At 40.6% G+C, this 25,105-nt stretch overlaps 2 protein-coding genes across 2 annotated transcripts; one reads left to right on the forward strand and one right to left on the reverse strand.

The window, feature by feature from the left end:
* Nucleotides 1-1,155: 1,155 nt before the first annotated feature.
* On the reverse strand, nt 1,156-7,901 carry plpp6 (phospholipid phosphatase 6). Its single transcript, XM_028588121.1, has 2 exons — nt 7,246-7,901; nt 1,156-2,284 (listed from the first exon to the last, which is right to left on the reverse strand). The coding sequence occupies exons 1-2, from the start codon at nt 7,736-7,738 to the stop codon at nt 1,917-1,919; spliced, it is 861 nt and encodes a 286-aa protein (XP_028443922.1). The 5' UTR covers nt 7,739-7,901; the 3' UTR covers nt 1,156-1,916.
* Nucleotides 7,902-9,397: 1,496 nt separating this feature from the next.
* prdx6 (peroxiredoxin 6) lies at nt 9,398-22,303 on the forward strand. The gene is made up of 5 exons (XM_028587418.1): nt 9,398-9,625; nt 13,813-13,969; nt 15,624-15,767; nt 17,078-17,224; nt 21,961-22,303. Exons 1-5 carry the CDS (start codon nt 9,534-9,536, stop codon nt 22,084-22,086), a joined length of 666 nt encoding a protein of 221 aa, XP_028443219.1. The 5' UTR covers nt 9,398-9,533; the 3' UTR covers nt 22,087-22,303.
* Nucleotides 22,304-25,105: the final 2,802 nt, after the last annotated feature.

Consider the following 25,105-nt stretch of genomic DNA (forward strand, 5'->3'; position numbering starts at 1 on the left):
AAAGTGGATGGAGGTAAACGGGAGCATAAACTGTAGACTGCTGAGTGGGGAAATGATATGGCTAATATCAAAATCAACTCTTTCCCTAAACAAGAGCAAAACCGGAGGGGCCTTACAACTGTGAGCAAATGGTCTGTGAAATATCTGTGAATATTAATTATTTAACCTCTCCTCTGTGGTGTAAAATGATAGGCTAGATCTAAGTCAGATCCTCTTGAAATTAACACTTCCTTCCCAACAAAAGTTTAAGGGCCCTATTTTAACGATCTAGGCGCACGATGTGAAGCGCCTGGCACAGGTGCGTTTAGGGCGTGTCCAAATCCACTTTTGCTAGTTTGACGGCGGAAAAAAGGGTCTGTGCGCCGGGCGCATGGTTCAAAAGGGTTGGACTTAGTTTCTTCATTAATTCATAGGTGTGTTTTGGGCATAACATGCAATAAACCTAATAAACTAGCAAAGACACTTGCATCAGACTTTGCGCTGCGCCGGGTGTAAGATAGGGCCTTAAGGGCGTTTACACACCTGTTTGATTGCTCTGGTCAGAATCAGTTGATGAGTTTGTAAACTTGGAGTGTTTCCCCCCTTGGTTGGTTTCGTTTCAACATCGACGAAAATCCAAGCGTACCAAAATGCATCACAACAGAGCACGCGAGAACGTTCACTCCTCTTATTGGGCAGATGTGTCTGGGGCGGGAGCAAGACAGTAAATACCGTAGGAAGGTCCTGTGTTCTGGACTATTTCTCGCATCTCCATGGTCAAACCAGCTTATTTTATTTAAATCATTTTCCAGACATTGTTTTGCGAGTGCCGTTACTACGTCTGCTCTGCGAAGCGTCGGTCTTAGGGCTGCACGATATGAGGAAAATATCAAATTGTGATTATTTTGACTGACATTGCGATTGCGATATCACGATATTGGAGGAAATTATTGTTTTTGTATCATTATTCTCATTTTCATTGAAAATTATTAACATTGACAGAAATTAAAATGATTATAGTGTGATTCTAGGGATCTGTACCAAACAAAGATTTTTTTCTTTAGTCTGTAGGATAGGATTTGTAGGCCGGGACGTCTCTGCAGCACCACAATACTTTATTTTAGAATGGTTTGACACATATTTTGCCATTAACAAATATTGCGCCCCCCCCTGCGATTTGGATATTGCACTAGTTCATATTGCGATTTCGACACAATTGCAACTAATTGTGCAGCCCTAGTCGGTCTCCAACTTTAGCGGCGGCTGAGACGTACACACATCTAGACCACGGAGCGTGAGTGATGGTGAGCTTGATCGCAGTATATTTCTGTGACAGAATTATTGCAAACTGCCACAGTTTGCATGCTCGCAAATGGCAAAGCACAACTGACTACGGCAGCCGTTTAGCTCAAACTTGCGGAGTACAGCTGATAGCTGGGTCTGATCCAGGTAGGATCCTGTTCTCACCACAGACAAACCGTACCGAAGCTTACCAGAATTTGTTTGTAATCGGGTCAAGACCCCCTCCTCAAGGTGGTCTTGGTCCGTTTTTTTTTTTGGTCTGCACCCAGTGTGTTTATTGTGTTCACACCTGGCCAAACGAATGCTTGTATGCTTGGCACGCTTCAGGGTTCGATTCAACCAAACTAAACAAGGCAGGTGTGAAAACGCCCTAAATCCTTTCCAGTGAATCTGGCTGGCAGAGAGAGTGAGATGGCTTCAGGTTAATCTGGAGAAATTTCTCCTGGTCTATCTATTCTGATTGAAAGTGGCCTTTAAGTGTCAGATAACAGCAGAACAAAGCTATGTTTGATAGAGCTCTCTTCTTTAAGACAATTTCTCCTATACGTAAATCGGTCAAAAGACAAAAAGGTGTGCAGGTGCTCCTACAATCAAGATTAAAATCTCCATGTCTTGTCCTCCTTCAATCACTAATATTAAGCTAACTGTCCCAGCAGCCCTTGCAGGGTTTGAGGTGAGAGCCACAACATCTCTACAAGGTTATACTGGCAATAGCCCATCCAGAAGCCAAACATCACGTCAGTGACATTGTGCCTGCCCAGCATCACTCGGCTCAGCCCCACCAGGCTGGCCCACAGCAGGACCAGGACCCTCAGCGGGGCAGCCAGCACCAGGTGAGCCAGCAGGAAGCGCCCACACATGGCAGCGCGGGTGGCATGGCCTGAAGGGAACGAGTAGCGGTCCACAGAAAAGGTGGCAAACATGTCCATACGGTTATGTGCTGGCCGACGCCGACGCACTACTGCCTTAACAATGGCAACCAGGACCAGGTCCAACAGCAGGCCTGGAGGGGATAAAGGGGAAGATGTGTTAATAGGGTTGGGTATTGTTTGGGTTTTTTCCGATACCGGTGCTAAAACAATACTTAAAAACTTACTTAAAAAAAATATGGTAATAGGCAATAGGCAAATGTATTTTATAATAACTTTGAATGCACCACGAGGCTTACTAGTTTCAAGTAAACACACCGTCTGTGTTGTTTTTCCGGCAAAGGCAGCTGCACACTGCTTAACGTCCCGCTGCTGGAATCCTCTACAGTGAAATACAGTCACCCTTTACACCGTTTAGCTGTCAGTATTTTAACCGTGTTTAATCCAGCTGCTAGCTAACGGTAGGCTAACTTTACCCGCTGTCAAGTGAAGTGTTAACTAGCGTCACGTGCAGCGACGCTTCTGTTGCCTCTAACGTCTGATTCAGAGCATCAGAGAGCGGCACAGAAGGCATTTAATCGGCATCGAAATCCACATCGCTATTCGGTCCGGTAGATACCGGTCGTTTAGGCACTGGTGTCATATTAGCACCGGGTCTCGCTACCCAACCCTAATGAAGAAACAGCAATGTAATCCCATAACATAACATAATCACATTGGCAAACAAGAAGAGACATAAAGAGAGGATGTACTGTAACTGCAATAACAGCAGTTATCTTTGTATGCTTGGTAAAGATTTACATCACAACAGAAACATAGATGGATTTGTAAGCAAAATGATGTCACCTTATAGCTTAGATTCTGTCATTGGGATAATACACACAAATCAGAACCAGCCTTTAATAAGTCCACTGTGCTGAAGGAAAACTGCAGTTTATATCTGCTGCCCCTTACCTGGGCATAGTGGATGTTGTAGCCAATTTTGCTGCGTGCGTGTATAGTGTGCGTTTGTGTGTGTGTGTGTGTGTGTGTGTGTGTGAATGGTTTCTGTATGTGCGCTAATTACCACAATCGGAGGTGAGAAACATGGAATCACAGGTGAGGGAGATGGAGAAAATTAGGATCAGGGGAAGCCACACAGTTTTTCAATCTCAGCTGTGTGCAAGTGATGTTTTTAGATCTCATCTGCTTGTTTTTAAAAAGGTCCCATGTAGGGCTGAACGATTTTTGAAAATAATCTAATTGCGATTTTTTCCCCAAATATTGAGATTGCGATTCGATTATTTTATTAAGCTCTTTGTCTTCTGTATTATTAAACAAAGACAAACAATAAATCATTGTATAGTATGAACAACACACAATTACACACTAGACCGTTAAATAAGTAAGAAATATATATATATATATATATATATATATATATACCGTCAACACTGCACTAGCTCAGAGAGGCTATCGTTACGTTAGCTGCTGGTGGTCTTGCCGTGGGATTAACTGTACTAATAAAACCGTTGAAACCCCGCGGCCACGCTGCTGTGAAAGCTCCCCAAACCGTGATTTTTATCAATCTGATTGTTACCCCTCTCAGTGGCAGCTCCTCCACTCCATGTCTTTATAACGGAGTTAACCGCTAACCGGCGCTAACCGCTAATCAGAGATAGCTCGTTGCCAACCGAGCCTTCAGTTCTGTGTGCCTGTATCCATTAACTGCATGTCTGGACTCGAGCCTGAACAAAACCCTTCATTTTATTAAAATAGCTGTAAAAGATTTAAACTTCAACTCATAATTGTTTGAATGACAGAGATCAGCTCAAGGTACGGTGTAGCGTTAGCGTGCTAAGTTGATGCTTTCTCTGCGGAGTGCAGACTGATTTGCTCTTGCGAGTCACCAAATCGAGACCAAATTGCAGCCTTTGCGATTAGGAAATCGCGTTTTAACATATTGCGATATTATCGCAAATGCAATTAATCGTTCAGCCCTAGTCCCATGGCATGAAAATGTTGCTTTATGGAGGTTTTTTAACATTAATATGAGTTCCCCCAGCCTACGGCTTTTTGTAGGTGTTTTCAAATGCAGTTATAAAATAAAGGATTCATCTTAAGACTGTGGCGGAACTCATTATTTGCACCAGCAAGCGTTTCGCACAGTTTCAAATTCCCTCCAGTGGCATTTTTTGTGGTCAGATTGCCACTACAGTGGACTTATATAAAAAGATTTGTATTAGCAGTTCTTCAGGGCTACAGTAGGGTTGGGCATCGTTTGGATTTTAACTGATTCCAATTCCGATTTTTCCTTTCGATTCCGGTTCTTATCGATTCTCAATTCTGATTCTTTGAGTGGTGGAGTTGAAACGGGTCACATGCCTATTTTCACAAATAAGAGGAAAGATTTATTTTGATTCAATGGTGGTTTGCAGTTTTACAGCTTTTTCAATGTAAAATAAAGCCACACTAGAGCGCTGCTTACTGCGCTCCAGGGCTGCAATAAAGAAACAATTCTACTGGAATCGTAATTTTTGACACAATTCCAAATAGGAATTGGTTATCAATGCTCAATCCTAGGCTGCAGAGCTAAAAAATTAATGAAAGAGCCAGGTGGCATTGAGCCAATCGCTGCTGGGAATCCAATGAAAGGATTGCAGCAAAATGAATATGCGCAACTGACATTTTATTCCGTATTGATACTCAAATAAATGCTGTTGTTGAAAGCTGTATTTTATAACTAGAGTGTGCAGCTGTCTCAGACATGTTCTTCACAGCTTCTCCATCCTGAGTGTAGTGCACAAATACAGTTGGGACTGAACCACCTTTATATTGCCTACTACACATATAGAAAGACTTGCCTCTACCTGCCTCATATCTACTGACCAGCCATCTGTCACTTTAATTAGCCCACACACAAAGAAAAAATGTCAATCACCCACACTCAGGAATAAAAACAAGTCAAAAGTTCTTATCAGGCAAAACCAAAAATGTGACTCCAAAAGCATTCACCTGTCTGACAAGCTGATGTGAAAGCTGACTGACAAAATGAAGTTATAACTAAAAATTATGTAGAGCAGTGTTGTAATGTAACGGAGTACAAATACTTCGTTACTGTACTTAAGTAGAAATTTCACGTATCTGTACTTTACTTCGCTATTTAAATTTATGTCAACTTTCACTTTTACTCCACTACATTTCCTAGATACAATGTATACTTTTACTCCGTTATATTTCCACTAAGCATCTTTGTTAGTCGTTACTAAAAATCAAAATTAGAAGAAATATGTGCGACTGCAATAAGGGAGGTTTGGCGAATCACTGCTCCTAGATTGCATTACGCACGCTCCGCACGCCGCGCGCCCTATTTCAGCGCTTGTTTGTTGCTAAAGGAGGAGGAGGACGCACAACTAAACCGCCATGGAAGCACAAGCACCTACTGGAGGGCCTCCGGTTATCGTAGACGACCACCGCGACGATAGTGGTGAACTCGGTGAACAGGGTAGTGGTGAAGATAACGTCATACACCCCTTGCCGTATTTGCAAGAAATGTTTAGTACATTGGAAAGCCACAATAAAGTTCACAATAAAAGTTCTAACCGCTTGCTTTTTTTAAAAAACAAAAAAAAAAAAAAACAAATTTTTTTACTTTTACTTCAAATACTTATGTACATTAAATATCGGAAAATTACTTTTGATACTTAAGTACAGTATATATCAGATACTTTAAGACTTTTACTTAAATAATATTCTAAAAGGTAACTTTCACTTCTACCAAAGTCTTTTTCTAGTACGATACTTGTACTTTTACTCAAGTACTGCTTTCTAGTACTTTATACAACACTGATGTAGAGAAACTGCAAGCAGGGGTGGATTAGGGCAAACAAAACAAAAAAACATTAATTTACCCACCCACCCAAAGAAAGTAAGTCAGGCAAAACTGCCATTGTGGGCTTGTGTTACTGGGCAAAACAGCCAGACCTCTGAAAGACACAAATCCTCGCCCTGTAACAATAGGCATATCCTGATGTATTTAAAGTGGATGTGCACTTATGGGCTTTATTAAAGAAAGTTAAAATGGGGGGGAGCCTATTGGCATGCAGCATGTGTTTCAATTTGTAATAGATTACTGGCTGTTAACTGACACATTCCAAGTTAAAGCTGCATTACCATCTATAAATCAATCTACAGATCAATCTACAGTCCCAGAAGACGCCCTCTGATTAATTGCAGGCCCGTGTGAGCTTCAATGCAAGTCCATCCAAGTTAAAACCTGTCTCACAACTCTTCTTCAGCTCACCATGCTTTACTCAGGGTGAGACAATCCCAATATAGACAAGACAGCGGAAAACAGGTTGTGTGTAAAGCATTATGTGCTGGAGAAGAGTTGTGTGACATTTGTTTTATGTCTCTTGGACCTGCATCGCAGCTCGCGCTGGCCTACGCCTTGCTTTTCTTAAAATATTGAAACTGACCTCATCCTTTTTATCATGATATAAATGCGGTTTCACAGAGTGTCAGTCAGACAAACTCAGGGTGATTTGGAGCAGGATGCAGCAGCTGCTGCAAAGGAGGAAAATGGGGTGTGTGAGTGACACTAAATACTGCTCAACCAAACTCTAGTAACATTACCTAGATACCTGTCTGCATTTGCATAAGTAAATATGTATGTGTTAATTCCATGCTAGAGGGAGACGCAGGGTGGCAGTAGCTCAATCAGTAGGGAGTTGAGTTGGGTTGGGAACAGGAGGGTTGCTGGTTCAAGTCCCCATACGGACCAAAAGTATGGTGGTGGACTGGTAGCTGGAGAGGTACCAGTTCACCTCCTGGGCACTGCCAAAGTGCTCTTGAGCAAGGCACCGTACCTTGGGGTGGGGGTGCCTTTCCATGGGCAGCCCCCCCCCCACACACACACTCTGGCATCTCTCCATTAGTGCATGTATAGGTACTGAGCATGTGTGTAGTTCAGTCCTGTGTGTAATATGTATAACGTAATATGTAATTCACAGAGGGAAAACATTGTAATTTCCCCCTATGGGCTTAATAAAGTATACATTATTTATATGTATAAAAAATACAACATAAGAAGGACACAAATAGCAGAGCGTTTTACCCATGAGAAGGTTGAGCATGACTTCTTGTCCTGCAGCACTGTCACTCTTGTACAGACAGTAAACGGTACCAGCCAGCCAGGGGATCCCATGTCCCGATATCTCTATCAGCTTCATTAACGGGCGCACACTGCCCCAGGAAGAGTCCTCGCAGGCACACACCCCCAGCCGCTTGGACATCCACAGGTCGATGGCGAGAAGCGAGCTGAGCGCTACGCGGACGAAGGAGGGGTTGAGCCGTATACCGTCCTCTTCCGACAGCCCCTGGCCGCTCGCGGAGCCCGTGGAGGAGCTGGAGCCCCGGCGCCGAGTGGGGCTCTCCGATGCTCGGAGGCGAGCCGTGGTCGGCTCGGAGCCCTGCCGCTGGAGGAGATGCGACGGCGAGGACCGGTTCAACGGCTTCGTCAGCGACATGAACTCGTAGCGGCCGTTGGAGCTTCCGAGCACCGGGCTTCCACCACTGCGAACGGGGTTTTTAGCTTTAGGAGAAGGCATTTTATCGGTTAATCCTACCGACGTAGACACTTAGCTAGGCGTTATGTAGTGGACCCGCAGTGGTGGTGAATTGTCTGCAGTGCTGCGCGGGTTGTTGCTCCTTTAGTTCATCTATTGTACGTCTCATTCATATCACGTCCTGCCTGAAATAGCTGAATCTCCATCTTTGTTGTTCTAATCGCAAAGCTACCTGGGAAATTGTGTTGTTTTTTTTTTGCATTGGCGGAATAAAAGAAGAAAAATTTAATAATAATTTTGTAAATTGAGTAGTTATTTTTTTCATAAATATGTGTTTGTATACATATGTTTGTATGTATATAATATATATATCACTTATTCTTGGGAATTGGGATAAAACAGGTTTTAATTTTGAAAATAAAAAGTTAGTTAAATTACAAAATCTGAAGGTATATCATTATAGACCAAAGTGTTGGCTGTTCAGCAATGTACTGGTGCAACCTCCTCATTTTGTGTTTTTTTCATAAAATAGATGGTTTTCCAGTTATTACTTTGTTTTTGTCAACACCGTCAGACACGATAAAAAGCATATTATGTTTTATTTATTTAGTCTAATATGTATTTATTTGTAGTACATAGATATGCTGTTAAATGTTGAATATTCACTTTTGTTGATTTTTTTTATACTGTTTCACGTGTACTCCTTTAAAATATCTAACATCATACGTTTACTTTAAGCCTAAATAGAAAAAAGTAATGTTTTTTTATTTAACAAACATATATTTGTATTAAAAGAGACTTTTACTTTAATAACTCAACAGCACTGAAGAAACATACATGATATGCATGAGTTGTTCACATTAGCCATCTTGTTTCCCCTCTATTGCTAGCTACTTCAGACCTCTTCTTAAAAAGTATACATTTATGTCATAATCTAATCTAAAAAATTGAATACAAAAGAGACGGTGTTGACGTGTTATGGCGACAGTAGCAGTGTCCAAAAATATGAACAAGTTTAAGAGAAAATAGCAAATTTAAGGGAGCTTGAGTGATCTTCAAGCACGCAGTAGAGCTGAAGGTTTGAAAATGGGGTCCTCAGGAATGTAGTTGACCTTTTAGTTGCCTGACTTTATTGCTTTTTATAAATATCTGACGGTGGTGACGAATATGTGGGACACATTTTGAGCAACCACAAAATAATAGTAAATATTGTTAAAATCTCACTGTTTGCAGTTTTTAAAACATATAACAATGTACTATTTCATGTGGTAAAGATATTATTCAATTAAATTATTACTTTATGTTTTTTTAATCAAGTTGAAATGATTATCTCCTATCCGAGGACAACTGATTTTTTAGGCAATGGGCCAGCAATTAATCATTAAATTAATAAAAATTAAAGATAAAACTATAAAAGAACCTTACATGTGTGCAAAGGACCCCCTGATTATAACCTTGATTCTTTTTATTCATGAAAATGTTATTAATTTCCAACAGAATTGGCACTTTTCTTAGTGGGACATGTTTTTGCCAAAGTTTCAAGAATCACTGATATATATATTTTTATTTTTTAGTGTGGCTTTTCTGTTTGTTATGGGTTTGTAATTGTATTGTTGTTTTAATAAAGTTGTGTAAAAAACATTATCGTATCTGGTTGGTCGAGGATCTAGCTACGTAACAGAAGTTAACCTATGAAGTTAACCCGCCCCTATCCGGGTCCATCCCATGCCATGAATGATCCACCCGTGACGTTCTGCTGATCATACAGGCTAGACGGCCCCGGTAACGGTTATCCCAGTCCTTTCTCTAGTGTCTGAGCTGCAGAGGAGAGCCGACCATGCCTGGACTTCTGCTCGGAGACGAGTTCCCCAACTTCGAGGCCGACACCACCATCGGCAGGATCAAGTTCCACGATTTCCTGGGCAGCTCGTAAGTGCGCACGCTTCCTCTACAGCCATCACATTGTAACTAATGTGTTTAATTCGGAGTTTTGAATTGCGGTATGTTAACAGGCAGTGCAGCATTTGATAGAGCCGTGGGAGCGGGTTGTGTGCGTGCCTGTGTGGTCAGACTGAGAAGCTTGAACGCTGATCTGAGTAACGTTACGGATTAATTCTGAATTTACAAGCCAAGGCGCATGATCTGACACATCAGTCCTGATCACTTGACCGTGATCCCAATGTGACTGCAGTGCAACACCTGCTGGCTGACATGGATACTGTGTGTAGGGTTACACAAACATAACTCTGTTGGATGACAAAATTATAATATAGGCTACCATAAATGTGATAGAGTACATGTATTTTATTTCTGTTTTTGAATGGCTCAGACAGACCGAAACATAGAGTTGGCCTAGCTGCTGACTAAAGAGAGAGTCATGGCAGCAATGCTTGTGTATTTGCAGTCATTTTCTCTGGCCAATTCATTTGTGATGTGTAAGCACAGTCAGGACAAGGCCTGTATTGTGTGTGTTTGTGTGATTTTTGGAACTGTGCCTCCAGTGCTTGCATTCCCTTGGATGACCAGCTCTGTTAGGCTTGGCTGTTTGTTTTTGTTTTTTTTATTGAACGGCAGAGAGAAAGGAATACTATTTCATGCAACAACCATAACATGCATGAACATAGACAGACTTGTATTCTGTTCCCAACAACTGAAAGCAATTTGAATGATTTCCACAAGGATAGATTTACCTGTTCAAATCGTGTGGGTTGAACATTGTGAACGATTTCTAAAAAACTCTTCAGAATAATCTAATTCTCCTTATTTGACTGTGCATATTTATTCTCCTTTTTTATATTTCAGGATTTTCCCCACCCTCATGTTCTCATCCTAAAGGTTGTACACACAGCGGAGGAGCAGATATGTTGTCGCAGCAGTGTCACAGCCCTTTCTAAACTGACAAAACCTGCTACACACTTATTAATATGAGGACTACACAGTTACAGTGACTGCACGATAACCTCCTCCTTTCCTTAGTCAGGATAGATGTTGGACTGAGAGGCCACCGTCTGTTCAAAATGTGTCCTAGTATAACATAATTTATCTTAAAATAGCCCATGTGTCTATAATACAAATTTATAGCTCAGGTTTTGCTGCAAAAAAATCAAATTATTCTTTTTTTTTTTATAACTTCTTGTCAATGTTTAAATCAACAGAACTGAACAAACTCCTCTTAGAAACTGTCAGTATCTGGCCAGGGTTAGTTGTACTTCAGGGCCTCTGGTCACCCCATAATCAGATGATCACAAGTAGGGATCGACCGATACTGGTTTTTCAAGGCCGATACCGATTTCTAGTAGTTAATACAACCGATAACGGATATTTGGAACCGATATGCATATACAGTGAAAATGAAAATCTTTTAAGACAAAATTAAGATTTTGGAATGTTACAAAATCCAACACAAAACTTTTTTTAAGTGCTTTAAGCAATTAACAAATGAGAAACTTTCAACATAATCCCCAGTAAAAGAGAGTCAGATAGTGTTGGGGGGGCACATTAAGTCAGACTCGGTGGTGAGTGAAAGCGAACGGTTTTCCAGACTGTTTTCCAGTTATTACTTTGTTTTTGTAAACACCGTCAGACACAATAAAAAGCATATTATGTTTTATTTATTTAGTCTAATATGTATTTAGAGTTTTTGAATCATTATCTGACATTTGTAGTACATAGATATGCTGTTAAATGTTGAATATTCACTTTTGTTGATTTTTTTTATACTGTTTCACATCATACAACGTTTACTTTAAGCCTAAATAGAAAAAAGTAATGTTTTTTTTTATTTAACAAACATATATTTGTATTAAAAGAGACTTTTACTTTAATAACTCAACCGCACTGAAGAAACATATTGTAAGCATATTCATTTAAAACAAATAAAACTCCCTCTGACGGTGGTGACTTTAAAACTGACGGTGATGACACTAATCTGGTGACAGTAGCCTCATAACAACATAAAATTCCAAAATGTATACCACACAAGATGGCTTCTTGCTTAATAACTTCATTTAACTATTGGGTCCAAGAAAATAACAATCCTGTGCATGCATATCATGTGAAAGAGTAGGTTTTTGTCACCACCGTCAGACGTCACCACCGTCAGGTTTTTTGTGACGTCCAGTCTGACGGTGGTGACAAAAACCTCCAAATGGTCCTTAACGGAGGCTAGAATATATTGTTGATCACAGTAAATACGGGCTCATGGCTGTGGTTCGGCCGCAGCCTCGAGGCCGAACCACAGCCATGAGGATATCCACAAAAACCTGACGGTGGTGACAAAAACCTACTCTTTCACATGATATGCATGAGTTGTTCACATTAGCCATCTTGTTTCCCCTCTATTGCTAGCTACTTCAGACCTCTTCTTAAAAAGTATACATTTATGTCATAATCTAATCAAAAAAATTTAATACAAAAGAGACGGTGTTGACGTATTATGGTTGCGACAGTAGCAGTGTCCAAAAATATGAACAAGTTTAAGAGAAAATAGCAAATTTAAGGGATTTTGGAATGTTACAAAATCCAACACAAAACTTTTTTTAAGTGCTTTAAACAATTAACAAATGAGAAACTTTCAACATAATCCCCAGTAAAAGAGAGTCAGATAGTGTTGGGGGGGGTACGACACATTAAGTCGGACTCGGTGGTGAGTGAAAGCGAAGCAGAGGGACAGACACAGAGTTGTAGCCGAACCAAAGTAGACCACTTTTTAATGAATTAACTTTATCAGTTATCAGGCAAATAAAACGCAGATACAGATACAGTGGTGCTCATAAGTTTATGAACCCATGCTAAAGTTGACTAAAAAGAGGAATAAAAAAATCATCTTTTGGAAATTGATATTAATGCCTTTAATAAAAATATTAGGCAAAATCCAACCTTTTTAAGGACACCCAATTTTCTTTGTGAATGAATAATGTATCGTAAATAAATTAATGTTCTTCCTTAAAATACAGGGGGCATAAATAAGTACACCCCTATGTTAAATTCCCATAGAGGCACTTTATAGAGGTACTTTCCATAAAATCATCTCTCAATGCAAAACCAGCTGTCAGTCTAACTGAAATAAAATCTCTAGGTATGGTGAAGGGTATGAGATGATGTGGGGCTATTTAATTTCAAAGGCAAAGGGAACTTTATCAGGATGCATAGTATCCTGGATCCATGAAATAACTGGCCTTTAAAAATAAACATCTGCCTGCCTCTATGGGAATTTAACATAGGGGTGTACTTACTTATGCCCCCTGTATTTTAAGGAAGAACATTTTATTTATTTATGAAACATTATTCATTCACAAAGACCTTAAAGGTTGGATTTTTCCTAATTCTTTTTTAATTAAGCCATTAAGATCAGTCAAGATTTTTTATTCCTCTTTTTAGTCAACTTTAGCATGGGTTCATAAATTTATGAGCCACCACTGTAATCTGCAAAAAAACAATCTATCCCTAATCACAATGCCTGTGTGGAGCAGAGCTTTTCTGTTGCCTCTGACCAATGTGGTGGTACGTTACAACACATTGAAGAGGGAAAAGTTCACATAAATCATGTGAGGCAGGAAACTCATGGGATTCAAGGGTGAATTATCCTTCAACAAGATTGTACTGTTTTTTGCAGGAAAATCTCATGTCTGTCTTACCCTTCACCCTCCTCGTTGTACATTGTCAGTACACAGCTGGATTTAATGTTTTGAGCTCGAGTCTGTCAGATTCCCAGACACCTGTTGCTTCAATCTGTTGCTGGAATGACCTCTCCTGAGACATAATGTTTTCTGTCTTTCTCGTTTTATAGCCATTTCTTCCTCTTCTGTCTCTTCCACTGCTTGTGCTCCTCAGCCTTATTACATTCTAGACTCTTTGTATACTCTAAACATCAAGACATAAATGCACAACACACAAATGACACACATAAGACAGAATAAATGTATACGTTGTGTAATGTGCATTAATTTGAAAACATGAGTGTTGGATGACAATGGCCTTATTTGCTATTTTCTTAATACAATTACATTTTATTGAATTGTATTAAGAAAATACAGTTTTTCACATAAAGCTTTCTGAGCCAGAAAATGATGTGTAGCACAAACACCGGATTGCTTTATGTCTGTTTTCCTCCGTAGATGGGGTATCCTGTTCTCGCACCCAAAGGACTTCACCCCTGTCTGCACCACTGAGCTCGCCTGTGCCGCTAGGATCAGCGATGAGTTCACGAAGCGAGGTGTGAAGATGATCGCCTTGTCCATTGACAGTGTTGAGGATCACCGCCATTGGAGCAAGGTTGGACACACACACACACACACACACACACACACACACACACACACACACACACACACACACACACACACACACACACACACACACACACACACAGTATACCTGTATAAGTGAAAGGATAACTTTGTTAAAGTGCTCATTTTCATGTTCATAATTGTATTTAGAGGTTATATCAGAATAGGTTTACATGGTTTAATTTTCAAAAAACACCATATTTTTGTTGTACTGCGCATTGCTGCAGCTCCTCTTTTCACCCTGTGTGTTGAGCTCTCTGTTTTAGCTACAGAGTGAGGCATCGCAATTCTGTTCCATCTTTGTTGGGAGTCGCACATGCACAGTAGCTAGGTAAGGACTACTAGCCAGTCAGAAGCAGAGTATGAGGGCGTGCCACGCTAGCAGCTAGGTGAGCCTTATAACACGTGTTAAAAAGTGACACACGGTCGTCTGTTCATTCATTACACTAAGCTAAGCTGGCGGCGGCGGTATTTGGCGGCGGCGGTGGTATTTGGCGCCGGACTAAGACAATGCATGCACTGATACAAAAATGCATTTGCCCACCTATATAAATATAGAGGAGACGGTGAATAACCCTTTTTCAACAAACGGTGGCGTATTCCTTTAACTTACTTAAAATTTTAATCAAATTATTTAAATTTAACTGATCACACCTCATATAATTTAATCTAATTTGATTGAATTAATTGCATGTATTTTTTTTATTTCAATCCAATTCATTTTACCTTACTTTTTTACAGATATAATTTAATTTCTAACTTGATTTGATTTGCTCTTCCTTGCCTCTCTGAATAGCATGTGAGTGTGCATTGTGCCACTGAATGGTTAAATATTCCAGGGTTAATCCCTACGCTCAACACAGACACTTTTAACTTGTTTGTCACATTACAACAAGTACAGTACTTCTCAGAACGCCCAATGATTGGTCCAAGAGGGAATGTTCACTAGGCACTTTTTTTTTTAAACCGTATTTTCTCTGTTTGCCCTCACAGATAATTATTAACATCTATGAGGGCAACAGTATTGGCACTACAATCATAGTGTCTGAGCACTTAGTAGAGTTAAAGGTCTCTGATCTCTCATCAAACCTGTGCTGCAGTGATGGAGATGGCAGCCAGGATGGTGAGAATGATTAATTAATGACTTTGGACGATGATATTCACACATTTACAAATGTGTAAATTAGAGGTAGACCGATTAATCGGTTTTGCCGATTAATCGGCACCGATAGTTGATTGGTGGAACTATCGTTATCGGCAAACATCCATACTGATAGTTTTTGATAATGTCAGGGATCAGGTCAGAGATCGTCTGTTACCGTTCTAAACCGACAGTTTAACTGTTTTTGTTATTTATTACTTTTTGTTTCAGTTTGAATGAATGTCTTTTATTGATTTCAATATTTATATTTATTTCATTTAGCATGTTTTCATGGTTCAATACAGTTTTTATAATAAAGTTCAGCACTGTTTTACTTGGAGTGTCATGTTTGTTTTTATCCAGTATGAATTCTAAATACTATCGGTCGATTAATCGGTTATCGGCAAATACGGCCCAACCTAGCTATCGGTATCGGTAAAATCCACTATCGGTCGACCTCTAGTGTAAATGCTGAATGGGTCTCTTCCCCTCTGTGCAGGATGTGATGGCATTTAACAGTGAAACTGAAAGCCCTCTGCCGTTCCCCATCATCGCTGATGACAAGAGAGAGCTGTCCGTCCAGCTGGGCATGCTGGACCCTGATGAGCGAGACAAGGATGGGATGCCCCTCACCGCTCGCTGTGTAAGAATCTCGCCCTCTGTCCTGTCCTCAGTGCAGGACATATTTTACTACAAAAACAAACACCAGGACCACATCCTGATCCAAAATAGATGCCACATGGCAGTCACATTTGTCTTTTGTAGAAAAACCCTGTCCTGTCCTGACTTTATTCCCTGTGAAAGGTTTTGGTCTGTATTCCCCTAATGTTGTTGCAGCTAACTACCACATCATTTGGCCGGGAGCCAATCAAGTCGGAGCAAAAAGTTTGACTTTGTGCCGAACAGGTTGTTGATTGGCCATTTGTTACACAGTCAGTACACACAGTGTTTGAATCTAAGCAAATTATATCTCTTGAAGCCTAAGGTTAGCCGAATGTTAACGAATTCTTCATTTTTATTCTTATTTCTTTATTTTTTTAAAGGACAACACACATTAATTAACATTTCTGTAAATGGACCATTAGCCAGCCGGCTAATTTTCACCTGTAGTCCTTTGGCCAGATGTTTTTAGACCAGGAAACAGCAAGACATTAGTACAGGTTAAACTATACTGACAGAAGTCAACAAGACACCATACAGACAGCTAGAGCAACAAATGCAGAGCTACAGGAAGCAGCAAGACATTAGCACAGTTACACATCAACAGTATCCCCATTCAGTATAAGAAGCCATGCAAGCATCAGAACACAGCCAAGCAACACAGACCGGAGGCATCTTCTCGCACTGTTCAACCATGCAAAGCAGTAACCAGCAGTAATAAAAAGATGAAACAGGCTACATCACTCATGAGGGAGGTGTTAATACAGCAGGTTAATAAGATGGTAAAATAGTTAAAATACACAACATCAAGCATCGTGACTTTGCGTAAACATACATGCCACTTTCCTAAAGCCAAATGGCGTGTTATCTGTACGCATTTTGAGCTATCCACGTGTATGTCTACGCTGTATACAGCGGATGTAAACATACACAAAAAATAAGGTTGGGTTTAGGAAAAGAACATTGGGGAAGGCTTTACTAACACAAAAAAACGATGGTCACCAACGTCACACGCTTAGGAAAACAAACAGTTGGGTTTAGGAAAGAAACATTGGGGAAGGCTTAAAAAAAAAAAAAAAAAGAAATCCTGCGTTTGGCGTTGATAAAGCGATCCTGGCTCTCCTGGGTGAAAGTCCTGTTTTTGGGGGAAAAAGTGTTTGTATGGCGAGTGAAATTTATCTTTTTATAGGTCAATGTTTTTATGGATGAATTTGTCACCATGTTTAAAAAGAGGTTGTGTTTTGGTTCACGTTACATGTATGTTGACCCCTGTGACATCTCAACCTACTTTAGGTCTTTGTGATTGGCCCCGACAAGAAGCTGAAGCTGTCCATCCTCTACCCCGCCACCACAGGAAGGAACTTTGATGAGTTGCTTCGAGTCATCGACTCTCTACAACTCACCGCACAGAAGAAGGTTGCCACCCCTGTCAACTGGAAGGTAAACGCTAAAACTGTGTGTTTCTTGACTTGGAGCAGTGAACGATGCTAAGCTAACTGTCTCCTTGCTCTAGCCTTATATTCATGTACAGATATCAGGGTTTCCGCGGGGTTTAGGCCTTAAAAAGTCTTAAATTGAACTGAAGTATTGCGTTCTAGGTCTTAAATAATTTCAAACAGGTTTTAATTTTCCTACGTCAATGTAACGCTACTTCTAATGCTCATTGAAATGTTTTTATTTATTCTGTGGTTCTATGCGGTGTAGTTTGTTCTTTCTTTTGCTCGCCCAAATATAATTTGCTGTATTTGTGCAGATTATTATAACTCTTTTATTCAATTTGAATACAATTATTAACTTTGCAAGTCCTTCTGTGACTCTGCATTTTGTTGCCTTTTATGTCATGATATACAGTGAGGAAAATAAGTATTTGAACACCCTGCTATTTTGCAAGTTCTCCCACTTGGAAATCATGGAGGGGTCTGAAATTGTCATCGTAGGTGCATGTCCACTGTGAGAGACATAATCTAAAAAAAAAAAAATCCAGAAATCACAATGTATGATTTTTTTAAACTATTTATTTGTATGATACAGCTGCAAATAAGTATTTGAACACCTGAGAAAATCAATGTAAATATTTGGTACAGTAGCCTTTGTTTGCAAGTACAGAGGTCAAACATTTTGTGTAGTTTTTCACCAGGTTTGCGCACACTGCAGGAGGGATTTTGGCCCACTCCTCCACACAGATCTTCTCTAGATCAGTCAGGTTTCTGGGCTGTCGCTGAGAAACAGAGTTTGAGCTCCCTCCAAAGATTCTCTATTGGGTTTAGGTCTGGAGATTGGCTAGGCCACGCCAGAACCTTTATATGCTTCTTACAGAGCCACTCCTTGGTTATCCTGGCTGTGTGCTTCGGCTCACTGTCATGTCGGAAGACCCAGCCTCGACCCATCTTCAATGCTCTAACTGAGGGAAGGAGGTTGTTCCCCAAAATCTCCCAATACATGGCCCCGGTCATTCTCTCCTTAATACAGTGCAGTCGCCCTGTCCCATGTGCAGAAAAACACCCCCAAAGCATGATGCTACTACCCCCATTCACAGTAGGGATGGTGTTCTTGGGATGGTACTCATCATTCTTCTTCCTCCAAACACAGTTAGTGGAATTATGACTAAAAAGTTCTATTTTGGTCTCATCTGACCACATGACTTTCTCCCATGACTCCTCTGGATCATCCAAATGGTCATTGGCAAACTTAAGACGGGCCTTGACATGTGCAGGGGAACCTTCCGTGCCATGCATGATTTCAAACCATGACGTCTTAGTGTATTACCAACAGTAACCTTGGAAACGGTGGTCCCAGCTCTTTTCAGGTCATTGACCAGCTCCTCCCGTGTAGTTCTGGGCTGATTTCTCACCTTTCTTAGGATCATTGAGACCCCACGAGGTGAGATCTTGCATGGAGCCCCAGTCCGAGGGAGATTGACACTCATGTTTAGCTTCTTCCATTTTCTAATGATTGCTCCAACAGTGGACTTTTTTTCACCAAGCTGCTTGGCAATTTCCCCGTAGCCCTTTCCAGCCTTGTGGAGGTGTAAAATTTTGTCTCTAGTGTCTTTGGACAGCTCTTTGGTCTTGGCCATGTTAGTAGTTGTATTCTTATTGATTGTATGGGGTGGACAGGTGTCTTTATGCAACTAACAACCTCAAACAGGTGCATCTAATTTAGGATAATAAATGGAGTGGAGGTGGACATTTTAAAGGCAGATTAACAGGTCTTTGAGGGTCAGAATTCTAGCTGATAGACAGGTGTTCAAATACTTATTTGCAGCTGTATCATACAAATAAATAGTTAAAAAATCTTATATTGTGATTTCTGGATTTTTTTTTTTTAGAATATGTCTCTCACAGTGGAAATGCACCTACGATGACAATTTCAGACCCCTCCATGATTTCCAAGTGGGAGAACTTTCACAATAGCAGGGTGTTCAAATACTTAGTTTCCTCACTGTAGGTCTTAAATGTCATTCATAAAGATCTTAAAAAGGTCTTAAAAAAAGTCTTAAAACGTTTTAAAAACCTGCAGAAACCCTGGATACGAGAGTGGTACCAATCTTATCTAACTCGGCAAGAAAGCAAATAAGCATATTTCCCAAAACTATTTCAAATGTCAAACGTTTCTGCAGTTACTCCTATATTTCCTCTCATTCTGCTCATACACACACACACACACACACACACACACACACACACACACACACACACACACACACACACACACACACACATACATGATTGTTGAGACAGTCCAAACTTTCCACACAACAGTTCCAGCCTCCCACCTCTCTCCACAGAAGTGGGAACACAGTATGCTCTGAACTGAAAAACAGTCTTACAGAGAAATAAATTTGAAATGTTTACCATACATTTATTTAGCAGATATTTTGTGCATTTTTGAATTGTTTCTTTAAGTCAAGTACCCCCCTGACCAGCGCTAATCATTTTTGGTAGAAAAAACAACTGTAAAAAAGACAAAACCTTGGAAAAAGATGGTAGAAAGAAGGAAGGAAGTAATGCAAGAATAGTTCGAAAATAGTATCAAAAACAGTGACCTAACTTTCGAAAAAAAGCGAGAAACTTGTAAATAGGAGGACAGTAGAAGGAAGGAAGGCAAGAATAGGTCCAAAGAAGGCGACACGAATGTCACATTTTTGGTAGGAAAAAAATAAAGTCTACATAAAGAGGAACAATGTTCTGGACAACAGCCTTGTAACTATTAAACATTTTGTTAAAGGTCCCATGACATGGTGCTTTTTGGATGCTTTTATATAGGCCTTAGTGGTCTCCTAATACTGTATCTGAAGTCTCTTTTATATAGACCTTAGTGGTCTCCTAATACTGTATCTGAAGTCTCTTTTATATAGACCTTAGTGGTCCCCTAATACTGTATCTGAAGTCTCTTTTATATAGACCTTAGTGGTCCCCTAATACTGTATCTGAAGTCTCTTTTTATATAGACCTTAGTGGTCCCCTAATACTGTATCTGAAGTCTCTTTTATATAGACCTTAGTGGTCCCCTAATACTGTATCTGAAGTCTCTTTTATATAGACCTTAGTGGTCCCCTAATACTGTATCTGAAGTCTCTTTTATATAGACCTTAGTGGTCCCCTAATACTGTATCTGAAGTCTCTTTTATATAGACCTTAGTGGTCCCCTAATACTGTATCTGAAGTCTCTTTTATATAGGCCTTAGTGGTCCCCTAATACTGTATCTGAAGTAGAGATGGTCTGATACCATTTTTTGCTTCCCGATACCGATTCCGATACCTGAACTTGCGTATCGGCCGATACCGAGTACCGGTCCGATACCAGTGGGTCATATATTTTATTATGTTTTAACAACTGTATACTACTATCCCTGTATGGATGTGATATGATATAACAACTGTATACTACAATCCCTGTATGGATGTGATTTGATTTCTATCTTTGTTGTCTGTCTGGCTCAGGTTAAACTCTTTGTAAAACATGAACAAACACAAACCATGAATGTCGTACAACTTTCTTTTATTCTCCAGTTTGACAGTCAGTTATAACGGAAAAAGAACATAAATAAACTACTTTAACGTAGATTTTCTTTAGGGCTTTATTACGTGGTATGGTGCATAATCTCCAGTACTTCCCGATACCGATACCAGCGTTTTAGGCAGTATCGGAGCCGATACCGATACTGGTATCGGAACATCTCTAATCTGAAGTCTCTTTTATATAGACCTTAGTGGTCCCCTAATACTGTATCTGAAGTCTCTTTTATATAGACCTTAGTGGTCCCCTAATACTGTATCTGAAGTCTCTTTTATATAGACCTTAGTGGTCCCCTAATACTGTATCTGAAGTCTCTTTTATATAGGCCTTAGTGGTCCCCTAATACTGTATTTGAAGTCTCTTTTATATAGACCTTAGTGGTCCCCTAATACTGTATCTGAAAGTCTTTTATATAGGCCTTTTCCCCTAAAAATTCAGCCTTTTATATAGACCTTAGTGGAATGTATCTGAAGCCACCTAAAAGCCAGTCGGAATTACAATAGAGCCAGTCCTTAGTATGTGCCATTTCTGTGTCTGTAGCTATTGAGGAGGAGAGAAGGGGGGGGGTTTGGCCTTGACCATCTGCCAAGCTTCGCTTGTTTTCAAGCCATGATGTCTCTCTCTTTCTCATGGGCGGGCCAAATTCTCTGGGCGGGCGTCATAAAGGGAAGATTCCAGATCGGCCCATCTGAGCTTTCATTTTCTCAAAGGTAGAGCAGGATACCCAGGGCTCGGTTTACACCTATTGCCATTTGTAGCCACTGGGGGACCATAGGCAGGCTGGGGGAACTCATATTAATGTTAAAAAACCTCATAAAGTGAAATTTTCATGCCATGGGACCTTTTTAAATATCTCACGTACCCCCTGCAGTCCTCCAAAGTACCCCTAGGGGTACACGTACCCCCATTTGAGAAACACTGCTCTATAGCAACAAGAGCTAGCTGTCATTGGGACTTGTGCATTCCTTCCTTCCAAACAATTTAAGTGTCTGTGACCTAATTTTAGTGGGATAACTGAAGAAAATGACCAGAAGCCACATGACACAGGAGCCTGTGAGGCTACAGCACAAGTATCATTACAGCGAAGGCTTCCTAAGACTGTAATCAGAACTAGGCCCTGCTCCTGAAACACGCTTCCTTGTTGTCCTCTCTTTCAGCCTAATGACAAGGTCATGGTGATTCCTTCACTCTCTGAGGCTGAAGCTGCTGCTCTCTTCCCCAACGGCGTGACCACTAAAGAGGTGCCTTCTGGGAAGAAATACTTGCGCTACACCCAGCTCTGAAAAGACACGACATCCTTCTCTAGTTTACTGCCGTTTGGGGGGAAAAAATGGAACTCCTTATGATAATAATTCACAAAAGCATTGACCAATAGCATAGATGCACTTATCTGGTTTGGTGACTAGTGTCAAAGCAACGTGCCCAGCAATGAACAAGGAGTATTTATATTTTCATTTTTACGATGCCTTGTTTCCTTCAATAAACAAACTTTTTCACACATGTCCTCTGATTGTTTGAGTCTTTTCACACGGTTTAAAGTTCAGGGACACGTTTACAGTAGTGACAGCTTCCTCTGCTTTGACTTGACCGTGCCACTAGGTGTCCTCCTACAACCATAGACTGTTAATATTAATACTAATAATATACAGTCTGTGCCTACAACCTAAATTCAAACTATCACCTTGCTGTTTGTGCTGCAGTACCATCTTATATCAATAGGTGGCAGTGTATGCACAAGCACCAATCCATTCTAAACAATTGCAGAGAAGGGGAGTGGTACCACATGTAGTGAAATGACTAGTTTAGTTTATTTACATGTCCATTAATTATAAGAGGATTGGCCACATCAAGTTGATATACTTTCAGCAATGTTTTCTCAAAGTACACAGTGAGGTTTACAAAGCGTTCTCCCCTTTCACACAGTATTTTTTTATTTTTTTGCCAACTCAGCATTACAAGCTAATGCCCTTGCTGTCTAAATGTATTAATGTGCAATGGATTGTTCGGATTGTTCTATTTTCCGTGTCCAAGCTTTTCAAATGTCATTCTCCAGATGAAATTTACCAGCTGCAGCCAAAGAGACAGCAGCGGAGGATAGTAACTACATAAGTACGTTTACTCAAGTACTGTACTTAAGTATAATGTCCCCATAAGGTACTATTTACTCCACTACATGGCTGTAGTTACTGGTTACGGATTAAGATTCTGCATTTACATTTCCCCCTCTAAAATTCTGTCATGGGTTCGTTTAGATAACTGAGAGAAATAAATAAATGTATATATTTCCAAATAAAAAAATTTGGAAATATGAACACAAATTTGTGTAGCAGAACGTTTTTGTTTGTTTTTTGGTCTAGTCTTTAAATCATCTCCTGACCCTTCCGATTTATCTTGTGACTCTTTGGAGGGGCCCAACCCCTAGGTTTAGAATCACTGGACTACTAACTAACTACTGCATATAAAGTGGTTAAAAACTGGCTCCTAGACCCATTGCAACAGTAAAATGAACACATTGATGCGTCAGGATTAATCTTATAATGTCATACGTAATAGTATATCAGTCACTGAAGACATTTTAGTACTTTTACTTTTGATGCTTTTGATGGAGTATTGTTGTATTGGTACTTTTTAAAAATAACGGAGCTGCGTACTTGTTCCACCACTGAAGATTAGTTACTGAAGTTCATTTATAAGCCTGCTTGAATAACACATTAAGATTGATTGCACAAACAGCACGAGCTATAACGGAGATTGCATTACTGTATGTCAAGCATGCATTTTTGAGAATAACACACGCATCTTCGGCCTCAGCTGTAGATGAGACACTGAAGCCCGGACTGAGGTGTAGGTTTACCTCTTTGAGTTATTCAACCCTCAAAAGAGCGTGGCTGAGGATCGTATTAATTACTTGAAGTAGTTTGAATGTGAACACTGATCTCTTGCACGCACGCACGCACGCACACTCTGGCCTTGCATTGACTCTGAGGAGTCGGAGGAATGCTGAGGTCAAAGAGAAAAGATGGGATTCCCTTTGAGTGAGGAGGGAGGCACAGAGTGTGCAGAGCCAGATAAAATATCTCCGGGCCCTCCTCCTTTTCACTCCTGTCATCCACACAATGTGAGCAGGAATGTTATCCTTCTTTTCTTTTTCTTTTTTTTTTTTTAAAATCAGTTGCTCACTCACAGAATCACCCCGTAAAGGTTAAAGAAAAGTTTTTATATTTAAAAAAATAAAATAAAAAATTCCATCACTTGGTAGAGACAGAAAGGGCCTACATTCTTCTTGACAAAAATGCTTGATGCTGGCTGCTCAAATGTGCGATGAAAGTATTCATCAGGTAACCCTTGGCCTCAACCCTACTTTCCTCCTCCTCCTCCTCCTCCTCCTCCTCCTCCTCCTCCTCCTCTCTTTCCCTACTCTGGTGGCTGTTTTGTCCCCAGGAGTTGTCCAAAATAACACCCACACAGACACACCGTACTGATCAAATGCATATCTCAAATTCCAGACTACAATAGCCTGTATCAGAGCATGAGAAGCGCTTTGGGTGTCAGTCACTTGCTTTATTGCCCAGTCCTACTGGACCCCCCCTCCCCCCCCCCCCCACACACTCCCCCATCTTTATCTGCCACCCTTCGCTTCTTGGCTATCGAGCCAACTCACCCCACCTCTCCTCTGCAACACTAGTACATGTAATACAACACCAGCTCGGGCCATGTCTCATAGGGCAAAACGCAACACACCAGCTGCTGGCCTCTCTCTCTCTCACACACACACAGACACACACAGACACACACACAGAAGAAGACATTATCACCGCATCAGCTGCTTAGCTTAGCTTAGCATAAAGACTGGGAGACAGCTAGCCTGGCCCTGTCCTAAGACAACGGCAAGCCTTTAAAGATTGTTGGACTATTTTTATGGGCATTTCCGCCTTTAATGATAGAACAGCTCAGACAGTAAAGAGGAGAAAGAGAGAGGGGGAAGACATGCAGGAAACCGAACCCTGGACCTTTTGCGTGGAGGAATAAACCTCAATATACGTGTGCCTGCTCCACCGACTGAGCTAACCGGCCACAGGTGTTGCAGACTTTTGACGCAGAGAGGGAGCAGCATAACCACCGTGCCATGAACACACCCTCAGCATACATGTTTCTGTGTGTGTCTGTTTATTCATGAGCATTTGCTTGCTATGGAAGAGGTAATTCTTCCCATGGTGTGTGCCAGGCATAGAAGCTGCCTGTGACCTGCGGGTTAACAAGCCAGAGACCAGAGGAGCTACAAAACACACACACATGCACATG

This window comes from Perca flavescens, chromosome 9, assembly GCF_004354835.1.
Source record: "Perca flavescens isolate YP-PL-M2 chromosome 9, PFLA_1.0, whole genome shotgun sequence".
In the NCBI taxonomy this organism is placed as follows: domain Eukaryota; kingdom Metazoa; phylum Chordata; class Actinopteri; order Perciformes; family Percidae; genus Perca; species Perca flavescens.